Consider the following 14650-nt stretch of genomic DNA (forward strand, 5'->3'; position numbering starts at 1 on the left):
TTTACAATAATGATTTTTGTCAATTTGAATTCGGGAGCAAATAAAACTCAGGACGATAATGAGATTTGTTTATCACGGCTGCGTTATGCCACATGTACGTGTAAATCCACAATGGAAGAAAGACAACTCTAAGAAAATTTAGGATAAACTTTGTAAACTGATCAAATAGCGCGTGAGAGTCGATGAAACATTTTCTAAATGTCCAAGCTGGCGTAATCTTCCAACTTACGGCAGTTAATAAGGTATGAATATTTACCACATCCATAATTATCGATAATATTATAAGCACATGTATACATTATCAGATTATATATACATATTAAAGCACGTATAGAGGTTGTCACTAAAAACATTTTAGCCACTTTCATCACATGTAGGCCTACAGGAGCTTGACGTTCTGATAATATATATAACGTATTTAGTAAACTACGTAATTAACGAAGTATTTTTGGTCCGAATGACAAAAAATCATACATAAAATGTTCGTATAACTCGAAGTGAGATTTTTTGGACTAATTCATTTGTAGATCGATGAAAATGCCGATTTCTTTTTCATAATTCCCTTCCGTAGAACGGCACTTAAAAGCTGTTTCAATCTTACAACAAACGTGGAGAAAACGGGTTTAAATGTTTAGCAAATTATCCTGAGTTATATTTTATCAAACAATCATCATAGATTAGTAAATTAAAACATAAAAATACTCCGATTCTCACTTGCATTGTGTGATCACTCGAGCGGAACTAATCTCTACCACCTGGCACAGTCTTACAAAGGGGTGTTCATCTTAACGCCAACAGTATTTATCAACAACAGGTAGGTGTTGTTTTAGGAAACAATAGGAAGGCAATTATATACTGTTTTCATATAAGCTGTCTTTATTTTTCACCTGTAAAGTCACTTGAGATTTACATGTATTTCAATCAGTATCATAGGTAACATTGGTGGGTTTTGGATAAAAATTCCTTCAATATATTCCGTATTATATACAACGTAAATTATTAATCAAAGATAATCAGTGCTTTAATATGCTAAGAATTAATATGGAGCTACATGTGGTATTATTAAGAACGATGCATTTTGAGTTCCAGGTGAAATATTTTTTTACAAATCATATCTCAATTTTATCAGAAAAACAGGTTTCTTGATCAGTGTATATATTAATGTAACAGTATTCTGTTTTGACATAGGAGTTCCAGTAGGGCTACATTCTTATCCAACTTTCATTTCTTGTGACCGTGCATAGTTGCGCATGATTTCTCTTATCGCATAGACGTACACCGTGAAGTATTTGGTTAGAAAATGAGTGGAGAAAAAACAATATCACAAAAGTTTAAATTAATATTGTCGGAAATTTTGACCTGTTGATTTTAGTTTAAGTTGGTAATCTATTGAAGCCGACACAAACACACATATATGATGTTTTATAAACATTGGTAAATAATATATATTGGGGTTTAATGCTCTATATGTATTTTTGATACAAAATATTTTTTAGAAGTCACTTAATAATGTAAAAATACCAAATGAAATGAGATTGAAGACTGTTACTTAGGGTCTTAACCATATTCATTTTAATACACATTATAGATGTTAATGTTGCAATACTGGCAAAATTATTTCAAGTCCATTATGTTGAAGGTCTTGTAATTCTCAAAATGTTGCAAACTTTTAGTGCTCAGGAATACCAAATTAACAGTTTTCTATTTTTTTTCTGTTTAAAGATTATAGTACATATACCAATTTGTATCTAGTAACAATGTTTGACCGAAATTCAACCATAGGAAAGAAATCTATATGTTATTTCTAACATGCACAAAAATATATAAATTTTACTGCGCTGTTAACGGACAACAGTTTAATTATTGGGTGCTCTTTTGCTATAATGACATACATTTACATTATAATGTAATCTCACGCTGATCTAGATATACCATCTTAGGATAAGAAAAGCAGGAAAATTATATAATTATGATAAATGATGCATCCTAATGCAACTTTCAAAATATATTGTATGTTCTGTTAACTTAAAAAGGTCAGTCAAGTACAAGTAAAATTTGGAAATCATATTTGACATAAATTCACTTACTCTTTGGTAGGTTATTAACGCAGATGTTACATGTACATGTACTATATATGTATATAAGGTCACCTTAACAGACATATATGGAAGACCTTGTGGAAATATATCACGTTTCAACAGGCAAAATGCTTATATTATTTCAAACTTTTAATCAAATTGGTGTTACACTAAGTTGAAATTGGATAATTCCTTTTTGGATTTTTTTTCTTTGATATTACTGAATGGTAAAGTTACTTCCATGTGAAATAAGTTTCAAAGAATTTTGCTTGATTTTAGTATCAATCTATTGAAAATCTAAATGAGATTTATAACCAAGATTTTAGATATATCAAGGAAAATCTTTAAAAATTCTTGAAATAAAATCATTGTGAATTTAAATTTTAATTTCATTCATAGATTCTATTGTTATATTTTCATAGATATTAACAGAAACATATATTATTGTATATATGTATCTGATATTAAATATGAAAACACTTATTGAAATAAAAATTAATCATATACACTTAGATAAGTAATCAACACAGGTAACTTTTACAGGTAAATTTACCTGTGGCATTGGTCTGCCTTTAGGAAAAAGACTATAACCTTCAATTCTTTTATTACACTCAGATACACTATTGTGTATAACAAGAGGTCATACATATACAATTCAATTTTAAAGCATGACAGGCAAAATTAGATGCATTATTTGTATAAAGATTCAAACTTTTACAAACAAAATTCAGTGTGTGTCATAACATTTTTCCAACAAATTGTTTCACCTTTAAAATTGGTAACATAGGAGATATTAATATACATGTATTGAGTATAGTAATAATTGACTTATTCATATGTGTATATATATTAATACATTAGAACAATACATATATTTTAGATAATTTTGAGCTGTAATTAATACTATAACAAATTGCATAATTTCTGAACAAATAAGCATAAATTTGCGTACATTTTTTTATGAAAAATGGAGAACATGCCTTTCATTTTAATGTGATTAGGATGTCTTGTGTAGTAAGCAGGAATGTAATCCCCACGTAAGCTGACTTACATTATAATCTGAACATAAAAACAAATAATGGAATTCATCACCAATACCGGTATTGCATAAATGACATATTCTATTGTTACGTTGAACTCCTATCCATCTTCCGGTTTCAACCGGAAATTTTAATATTTGAAGTTCTGAATTTGCACATTGTTTTTCTGTCTTTTTCATTTAATCGTATTAAATAATTTTCAAGTCCAAAATGGTTTTTAAATATAGAATAATAAAAACCTCTCGAAGAGTTTTCAATATCTTGGAACCACGACTGGATGAACTGATCCCTTAATTTCTGGGTAATAGTTGACTTCAGATACTTAATATCAGGTAAACAGCTTTTTTGATATATCCAAACAAAACTTAAACCAGAATTATCTAGAATTTCTTTAACGCACTTAAGCCATTTGAATTCAGTTTTCCCTGTTACATGGAGGGCATACATTAATTTATATACATAGAGCTAGACAATTTCTTTTCATTGGAGATGAGAGAAAACCAAAACCTAAGTAAACTTAACTTAATATCGATTGAAATAGGGAATCTGCCAGTTTCTCCGTATATCATGAAATTTGTAGAATTTTTCTTCACACCAAGAATTCTTTTGCAATATTGTAGGTGGATTTTTTTCCAACCATATTTATGTTCTCGAAACCCCATATTTCACTCCCGTACAATAAAATTGGCTTAACCAATGAATCAAATAGTTTTAATTGTATATCTATAGGTAGGTGCAGATTCCTTATTTTACGATACAAGGCGAAAAGTGCCTTTTTAGCTTGATCACATAAATGTTTCTTAGCAATGTTAAAACTTCCATTATAATTGAAAATTACTCCTAGATACGAAAAAGTTTCTACGATATCCAATCTATTATCAAAAATGGAAACACTTGAGATTTACATGTATTTCAATCAGTATCATAGGTAACATTGGTGGGCAATTATATTACTGTTTTTCATATAAGCTGACTCTTTATTTTCACCTGTAAAGTCACTTGAGATTTTTCAGTATCCATAGGTAACATTGGTGGGTTTTGGATAAAAATTCCTTCAATATATTCCGTATTATATACAACGTAAATTATTAATCAAAGATAATCAGTGCTTTAATATGCTAAGAATTAATATGGAGCTACATGTGGATTATTAAGAACGATGCATTTTGAGTTCCAGGTGAAATATTTTTTTACAAATCATATCTCAATTTTATCAGAAAAACAGGTTTCTTGATCAGTGTATATATTAATGTAACAGTATTCTGTTTTGACATAGGAGTTCCAGTAGGGCTACATTCTTATCCAACTTTCATTTCTTGTGACCGTGCATAGTTGCGCATGATTTCTCTTATCGCATAGACGTACACCGTGAAGTATTTGGTTAGAAAATGAGTGGAGAAAAACAATATCACAAAAGTTTAAATTAATATTGTCGGAAATTTTAACCTGTTGATTATAGTTTAAGTTGGTAATCTATTGAAGCCGACACAAACACACATATATGATGTTTTATAAACATTGGTAATAATATATCATTGGGGTTTAATGCTCTATATGTATTTTTGATACAAAATATTTTTAGAAGTCACTTAATAATGTAAAAATACCAAATGAAATGAGATTGAAGACTGTTACTTAGGGTCTTAACCATATTCATTTTAATACACATTATAGATGTTAATGTTGCAATACTGGCAAAATTATTTCAAGTCCATATGTTGAAGGTCTTGTAATTCTCAAAATGTTGCAAACTTTTAGTGCTCAGAATACCAAATTAACAGTTTTCTATTTTTTTCTGTTTAAAGATTATAGTACATATACCAATTTGTATCTAGTAACAATGTTTGACCGAAATTCAACCATAGGAAAGAAATCTATATGTTATTTCTAACATGCACAAAAATATATAATTTTACTGCGCTGTTAACGGACAACAGTTTAATTATTGGGTGCTCTTTTGCTATAATGACATACATTTACATTATAATGTAATCTCACGCTGATCTAGATATACCATCTTAGGATAAGAAAGCAGGAAAATTATATAATTATGATAAATGATGCATCCTAATGCAACTTTCAAAATATATTGTATGTTCTGTTAACTTAAAAAGGTCAGTCAAGTACAAGTAAAATTTGGAAATCATATTTGACATAAATTCACTTACTCTTTGGTAGGTTATTAACGCAGATGTTACATGTACATGTACTATATATGTATATAAGGTCACTTAACAGACATATATGGAAGACCTTGTGGAAATATATCACGTTTCAACAGGCAAAATGCTTATATTATTTCAAACTTTTAATCAAATTGGTGTTACACTAAGTTGAAATTGGATAATTCCTTTTTGGATTTTTTCTTTGATATTACTGAATGGTAAAGTTACTTCCATGTGAAATAAGTTTCAAAGAATTTTGCTTGATTTTAGTATCAATCTATTGAAAATCTAATGAGATTTATACCAGAGATTTTAGATATATCAAGGAAATCTTTAAAATTCTTGAAATAAAATCATTGTGAATTTAATTTAATTTCATTCATAGATTCTATTGTTATATTTTCATAGATATTAACAGAAACATATATTATGTATATATGTATCTGATATTAAATATGAACACTTATTGAAATAAAAATTAATCAATATACACTTAGATAAGTATCAACACAGGTAACTTTTACAGGTAAATTTACCTGTGGCATTGGTCTGCCTTTAGGAAAAAGACTATAACCACTGTCACAACAAACTACCCTACAGCTAAATCCAAAATGTTGGCGTTCAGAGATACACCCCTTACAAATGCAATCACACAAAAGCCTACACGATCACTGTTTTTAGTGCGATTACATCTTTGAGTATGAACAATACTAGTTCTTTGAACTTTTTACTCGGCAAAATAAACTTATCACCGTGCCCATGCACACATGCATATGCATATACTTATACTTCTGTGTGCACATTATCAGATACATTATATGACAACTGCTGTATTACAATCAATTTATGAAGGACAAAACTCTAAAGAACAGGAGGACTAAAGAACAACAGAAAATAAATTTCAATAATATTTACTCTAAACTGGTATTGTTATTTATAAAAAAAAATGTTTAATTATATGATATTAGCCTTTTCGGTAATTACTCTGTTAATACATTTATTATTTTCTTATGTTTTACAGAATGTCTACATGCAAGTATCATTTCAATTGGAACCAGTCCAGGAGAAAAAATGTGTGAACAAAATGAAAGAAATCATTTTCAACTGTGGTAGCTTAATACTGTAATAGTTTTTGATATGAAAATAATTACTATCATCATATTCAAATTCCATATATATAATACATTTAATGTTGTAAACATTTTTGATCCAAATAATTACCATCATCATCTTCATTCCATATATACAATACACATTAGTGTTGTAATTTGTGAATTTTACTTTAATATGCATATACTTGGTATTTGTTTATTTTCTATGACATCTACATGCTTGAAATAAAAAGAATAAATAAAACATTGAATTTATAACACAATATGACATTAGTTGTTAGTATTTTTAGAAAACATATTAAGATTATTGTTAATAATACACTAATCATCATCTTCGGCATACTTTATTCAAAATAAATTAGATATTAATTTGCATAACACAGGTTGTCTTATGTTTTCCCTCCTTGACTATCAATCTTCTCTGATCACTCTGAAAATGGTGATTTTACCTTTTTCGGTCGCCACATGAACTGCCTTAAATCAATTATATCCAATGCAATGAGACAACTGCATTTATTATAACGCTGTAAGGCAATTCTGCAAGATCAGCTTACATTGTTAATTTACATTGAACATATACATGCACAGTATGGTACCTTATTTATATCTCCTTTCCTATTTTCAATATACCTTGATGACTTGGAATCTTATCTGGCGGAAAAAGAATGTTAATTGTCTGACAACTATTGACAAATTATTTACAGATAATATTGAAATGTATCCCAAACTTTTATCATTTTATATGGCGATGACACTGTTCTACAACAAATGTTAAACGGATTTGAATAATATTGCATTACATTATTGCATTACATGGAAATTATAATCTAATATATCAGAAAGGTAAAAGTTGTAATATTCTCAAAACGTAAATTGGCCCAACAACACCAGTTTACGTTATGGGATATAGAATTATTTTGATAAGAAGGGTATACATATCTATGTATATTTTTTAACATTAATGGTAGCGTTTTTAAAGAAAAGGAAAAAACTGCTGAACAAACAATTAAATCAGTGTCTACTATTTTTAAGAAACAAAGGAATGTATCCCTTCCTGTTGATTTTAAACTGAAAATATTTTAGTCACTTGTAATGCCAGTTTTATTATACTCATCAGAAGTATGGGGATTTGAAAACACAAATATTGTAGAAAAAATCATTTGTAATTTCCTCAAGTTAAAAAAGTGTATAAAACAATTCATGGTTTATGGCGAGCTAACTAGATACCCAATTGATATTGGAATAAAATGTAGAATGATTACTTTTTGGCATAATGTATACTTAACATGAAAATAGACCAGACGTTTTTAGCTCGCCTATTCGAAGAATAGGGGGAGCTAATGTTGTCACCCCGGCGTCGGCGTCAGCGTTGGCGTCCCATTTCACGTTAAAGTTTTTGAGCAAGCTTCTGTTTCGTCAATTGTTTAAGCTTAAGTCATCATAAATGTTTCTGATTTTATTTTCCTAATGTGTATGGATGCTGAACGTGATAATACAACCAATTTTGGGCCCTTTAGGGGTTTTTTGAGTCTGTTAATTTGTCATATTTCACGTTAAAGTTTTTGAGCAAGTTTCTATTTTGTCTATTGTTTAAGCTTAAGTCATCATAAATGTTTATGATTTTATTTTCCTAATGTGTATGGATGCTGAACGTGATAATACAACCAATTTGAAGCCCTTTAGGTTTTTTTTAGTCTGTTAATTTGTCATATTTCCATGTTTAAATAGTAAATACTTGAACAACAACTTCTTCTGAATAGGCGAGCTTTGCTGTTCTCCGACAGCTCTTGTTTAAATGGCTGTAAGATGTTTAAGATATTTTATCAGAGCTAGTTTAAATCATGTTTGGATATATCAATCAACTTGCTGTTTTACAAAAGACTAATTACAAAAACTTGTTAAAAGTAGACCAATTGACCAGTTTATTCAGAAATGGTATGACTATATTGATAAGTCTTCTTGAGGACTGACATATTCTATATTTAAGACATTTTGGCATAGAAAAATATGCCTCTTGTCTGTCTCTGCTGCAAAACAATACTTGTTAACTGATACTTTGGTCCCAGGAACTTAATGAGAATAGCAATTCAGAATGGATATTTTAATTGACATCAAATTAACAAGGAAAAGGTTAAAGATGCTATAAAGTCATTTGGCATATAACACCATAGGAAATATTAGAATGGGCTCCTAAGAGTTTAGTATATGTTTCTTATTTAACACCTTGGTGTCCAAGGAATCCTCAAAAGTCCAAACTGGAAGGAACACTAGCAAACTTTATTTCTTATTGTCCAAAAAAAATGTTGACTTTAGAAATATATCCTCCAATCATTGAGACCGAGCCATTTAGTACTTTCAGTACTTTGATTAAAGAGACTAATGTACAAAGTGTCTCTATTTGATAATGAGAGAATGACACGTGTTGCGATGTACAAAGTGTCTCCATTGACTATTTTTAAAGAGACTAATGTACAAAGTGTCTCCATTTGATAATGAGAGATTGACACGTGTGGGCGATGTACAAGGCGTCTCTATTGACTAATATGAGATTAGCAGACGGGAGGCAATGTACAACGTGTCTCCATTGACTAATATGAGATTAGTAGACGGGAGGCGATGTGCAACGCGTCTGCATTGACTAATATGAGATTAGCAGACGGGAGGCAATGTACAACGTGTCCCCATTGACTAATATGAGATTAGCAGACGGGAGGCGATGTGCAACGCGTCTCCATTGACTAATATGAGATTAGCAGACGGGAGGCGATGTGCAACGCGTCTCCATTGACTAATATGAGATTAGCAGACGGGAGGCGATGTGCAACGCGTATCCATTGACTAATATGAGATTAACAGACAAGTGGCGATGTACAACGTGTCTCCATTGACTAATATGAAATTAGCAGACAAGTGGCGATGTACAACGCGTCCCCATTGACTAATATGAGATTAGCAGACGAGAAGCGATGTACAACGTGTCCCCATTGACTAATATGAGATTAGCAGACGAGAAGCGATGTACAACGCGTCCCCATTGACTAATATGAGATTAGCAGACGGGAGGCGATGTGCAACGCGTCTCCATTGACTAATATGAAATTAGCAGACAAGTGGCGATGTACAACGTGTCTCCATTGACTAATATGAGATTAGCAGACGGGAGGCGATGTGCAATGCGTCTCCATTGACTAATATGAGATAAGCAGACAAGTGGCGATGTACAACGTGTCTCCATTGACTAATATGAGATTAGTAGACGGGAGGCGATGTACAACGTGTCCCCATTGACTAATATGAGATAAGCAGACAAGTGGCGATGTACAACGTGTCTCCATTGACTAATATGAGATTAGCAGACGAGAGGCGATGTGCAATGCGTCTCCATTGACTAACATGAGACTAGCAGACAAGTGGCGATGTACAACGCGTCCCCATTGACTAATATGAGATAAGCAGACAAGTGGCGATGTACAACGTGTCTCCATTGACTAATATAAGATTAGCAGACGGGAGGCGATGTGCAATGCGTCTCCATTGACTAATATGAGATTAGCAGACGAGAGGCGATGTACAACGCGTCTCCATTGACTAACATGAGACTAGCAGACAAGTGGCGATGTACAACGTGTCTCCATTGACTAATATGAGATTAGTAGACGGGAGGCGATGTACAACGCGTCTCCATTGACTAATATGAGATTAGCAGACGAGAAGCGATGTACAACGCGTCCCCATTGACTAATATGAGATTAGCAGACGAGAGGCGATGCACAACGCGTCTCCATTGACTAATATGAGATTAGCAGACGGGAGGCGATGTACAACGCGTCTCCATTGACTAATATGATATTAGCAGACGAGAGGCGATGTACAACGCGTCTCCATTGACTAATATTTACATTTTCACTGCAGTCCCACTATGTAACCTTACCAAGCGCAGTTGGCAGTCATATAGACAATGAACTTCAAGCGCTTATTATGACGTCATTATCATTGTGACGTCACAATTGTCGTGCCAGCGATCACGGAAGACGGCTGTTCAAATGGCTGTTCCATCCATGACGATAACGAATGATTAATTCATTATATATGCAAAATTCCTTGGGATTTCATCTTAAAATTGTAACCAAATGTAAATATAAGCATTGAACGTCTTTCAGTTTGCATTCATATTGGCTATGAATGCCAACTTAAAGACGTTCAATGCTTAAATATGAGATAAGCAGACGAGAGGCGATGCACAACGCGTCTCCATTGATCAATGAGAAATTGACAGGCTAGTGACAATGTACAAACTGTCTCTATTTAAGCATTGAACGTCTTATGCTATCGCTTCGTGTTGGATTTGCCTCTGTCCAGTTGGCATTCATATTAGCTATGAATGCCAACTGAAAGACGTTCAATGCTTATATTTACGTTTGGCAACAATTTTGTGTTGAAATACCATGGGATTTTGCATCTATAATAAATCAATCATTCGCTATCGTCAAAGATGAAACAATCATTTGAACAGCCGTTTTCCGTTTTGGCAGACAATTGTGACGTCACAATGATAATAACGTCATGTTAAGCGATTGAAGTTCATAGTCTATATGACTGCCAACTGCGCTTGGAAAGGTTACATAGTGAGACTGCAGTGAAAATGTAAAAAATTGTATAATGAAAGATTGGCAAGCGAGTGGCGATGTACAAAGTGTCTTTATTGACCGATGAGAGATTGGCAGGCTAGTGACAATTTGTAAAGGGTGTTAATTGGATAACTAGAGATTGACAGACAAGAGGTAATGTATAAAGTGTCTCTATTAACCAATAAGAGATTGACAGGTGAGTGATGATGTATTAATTGTCTCCATTGGATAATTAGAAATTGGCAGGCGAGTGGCGATGTACAATGTAATTGGTTTGAAGGCCCACTACCTTTTTGAAAAGGTTTAATTTGAATGTAAAACGAGATTGATAATTCTGTGGAGTCGCAAAAGTTATTAGCTTACCCATAAAACTACACCTGTCAATTACCGTCTGAACAATTCAGTTTAAACAAATTAAATGTTGATTTCATAACGCGAGTCGTATTATGTTTCCCGCCGTCGCCCTAATTACCGAGCGTTAGTTGACTATCACTGTGCCAGACGGTCAAACAGCGAATTGAATCTTCATTGTTATAGCATATATTCAGAATTAAGATAAACTGGCTCAATTATTACTATTTTTTCTGTAATGAATGGCATTTGAGATAATGTGATTATATATAATTCAATTTTCCTTGTTACGAGCATTTTCATTGGCTTAAAAATTTACTTTATCAGCCCATAAAGGAAAAAATGGCGTCGCCGTTTGTAACGTTGCTTCTGATTGGCTGAGATGACGGCTTAATGATTTTCATAGACAAAAGAGTCCGAAAATGAATTTTGAATATTGAAGAGATTATCTATAGTAAATTGAATTATAAGGATTAACTTGAATAGATTTTTTATGTTATGGAGATATAACACAAAAATCTGAGTGTACTCTTATCATAAACCGCTTTGTAAAATAAAAAATCTATTCAAGTTAATCCTTAAACAACTTATTTTTGTCAACCTTATTTAAATAAATCTTTAGACATTAAAGTAAAGATTTATTTAAATAAAAGAGATACAGGAATATACCTAGTAGTCAGAGAATATGTTCATTTTGTAATGATGATATTGAAGATGAATTCCATTTCGTTATAACATGTAAGGTGTATGAATATTTAATATTAAAATTTATAAAACCATATTATGTCAGAAATCCTAGCATGTTTAAGTTAATTCAATTATTAAATACACAAAATGTAAAGGAATTAAATAATTTGGGTAAATATATATAAATATATATTTTTGCTGTAAAAAGAAGAAAAATGCTGTCAGGTTAAGACCAAAAAATATTTTACTGCAGGCTCTCTCGCTCTCTCTTTCTGCTATAGATATTACAATAGATATAGAATTTAAGGTTTTTTGGGGTTTTTTTTAACAAACTTGTATGGGTGGGTGTGAATGCTTGTGTCTCCTAGTACTCATGGGCAACCAATTGAGGAACGGAGGGTTAGCGAGGGTAACCTCGTCCAGGTCCAGGCAGGACAGTCATGTGTGCCTCCTATTACTTGTGGGCAACCAGTTGAGGAACGGAGGGTTAGCGAGGGTAACCTCGTCCAGGTCCAGTCAGGACAGTCACGTGTGCCTCCTATTACTTGTGGGCAACCAGTTGAGGAACGGAGGGTTAGCGAGGGTAACCTCGTCCAGGTCCAGTCAGGACAGTCACGTGTGCCTCCTAGTACTCATGGGCAACCAATTGAGGAACGGAGGGTTAGCGAGGGTTACCTCGTCCAGGTCCAGGCAGGACAGTCATGTGTGCCTCCTATTACTTGTGGGCAACCAGTTGAGGAACGGAGGGTTAGCGAGGGTAACCTCGTCCAGGTCCAGTCAGGACAGTCACGTGTGCCTCCTATTACTTGTGGGCAACCAGTTGAGGAACGGAGGGTTAGCGAGGGTAACCTCGTCCAGGTCCAGTCAGGACAGTCACGTGTGCCTCCTAGTACTCATGGGCAACCAATTGAGGAACGGAGGGTTAGCGAGGGTTACCTCGTCCAGGTCCAGGCAGGACAGTCATGTGTGCCTCCTATTACTTGTGGGCAACCAGTTGAGGAACGGAGGGTTAGCGAGGGTAACCTCGTCCAGGTCCAGTCAGGACGCTCACGTGTGCCTCCTAGTACTCGTGGGCAACCAGTTGAGGAACGGAGGGTTAGCGAGGGTAACCTCGTCCAGGTCCAGACAGGACAGTCACGTGTGCCTCCTAGTACTCGTGGGCAACCAGTTGAGGAACGGAGGGTTAGCGAGGGTAACCTCGTCCAGGTCCAGACAGGACAGTCACGTGTGCCTCCTATTACTTGTGGGCAACCAGTTGAGGAACGGAGGGTTAGCGAGGGTAACCTCGTCCAGGTCCAGTCGGGACAGTCACGTGTGCCTCCTAGTACTCGTGGGCAACCAGTTGAGGAACGGAGGGTTAGCGAGGGTAACCTCGTCCAGGCCCAGCCAGGACAGTCACGTGTGCCTCCTAGTACTCGTGGGCAACCAGTTGAGGAACGGAGGGTTAGCGAGGGTAACCTCGTCCAGACCCAGCCAGGACAGTCACGTGTGCCTCCTAGTACTCGTGGGCAACCAGTTGAGGAACGGAGGATCATTGAGTCTCGTGAGTCTAATACCCTTGACACCTCCCAGTCAGTAGGGGAACAGAGGTAGGACAGGGAGGAGAGTGACTTGTCGGTCCTGTCATGGAATATTGGTAAAGGGCTCACTAGTAAACTCACCGACTGAGATTTTTTTAGAAATATTATATTAATATGATGTCATATGTCAGACTGAATGTTGGATAACGAGTAATGACGTAGTTGAGTTGAATGGATTTTGTACATATGTTTTCCCCAAACCTACTGGAAAAGGGGTGGAGTTGTGCTTCTGCATAAAAAAACAATTTAAAAATATGTTTTCTATAGTTGAAAATATTGTTGATTGTATATTTTGGGTAAGGATTTACTCTGGTAATCAGTCAATTTTTTGTGTTTTGGTATTTTCCTCCGGAAAATAGTATCTTTTATAATAGTTGTGATATTGATATATTCATGAGTCTAGAGGAGTCAATAAGCCGTTACAAAACAAATGAAAATGTGTTTGTAGCCGGTGACTTACTAATAATAAATGCTTGAACAGGAACTATGCCAGATTATATTGTAAATGATGGGCTTGATGATGAATTGTTTGATGATATGTTTTATAATAACGATTCAACTAGTTGTCCTCGTAGTAATATGGATAAACATGTAAATACATATGGTAGAAAATTACTTACATTGTGTAAATCTACAAGTATGCGAATAGTTAATGGACGTCATAGAGACGATGAAAATAGAAATTATACCTTTTGTAATAATAACGGAGTGAGCCTAATTGATTATCTATTAGTTGATTGTGATTATATTTCAAATGTTTTAAAATTTGGCACGGGCGAGTTCAATACTATGTCTGACCACTCACCGTTGTGTTTTTCCTTCAATATGTGTAACACTAATATAATTGATGACCGCAATAATGTCTTATGTAGTGGTAGTACAACTAAAACTGTGAGATGGAACAAAGACAATGTAGATAGAATATGCAATGACCTTCAACCAATAGTTCATGACCTTCTTAATACATGTGATATGTCGTTAAATTCTCAAGAAAAGATTGATGATTGTA

The 14650-nt window shown here is 33.9% G+C and overlaps 1 protein-coding gene across 1 annotated transcript; it reads left to right on the forward strand.

Annotated features, from left to right (window-relative positions):
- The first annotated feature begins 12412 nt into the window (after positions 1–12412).
- Positions 12413–13654, forward strand: LOC138319832 (uncharacterized). The gene has a single exon (XM_069262961.1). It carries the CDS (start codon positions 12413–12415, stop codon positions 13652–13654), a length of 1242 nt encoding a protein of 413 aa, XP_069119062.1.
- Positions 13655–14650: the final 996 nt, after the last annotated feature.

This window comes from Argopecten irradians, chromosome 3, assembly GCF_041381155.1.
Source record: "Argopecten irradians isolate NY chromosome 3, Ai_NY, whole genome shotgun sequence".
Taxonomy (NCBI): domain Eukaryota; kingdom Metazoa; phylum Mollusca; class Bivalvia; order Pectinida; family Pectinidae; genus Argopecten; species Argopecten irradians.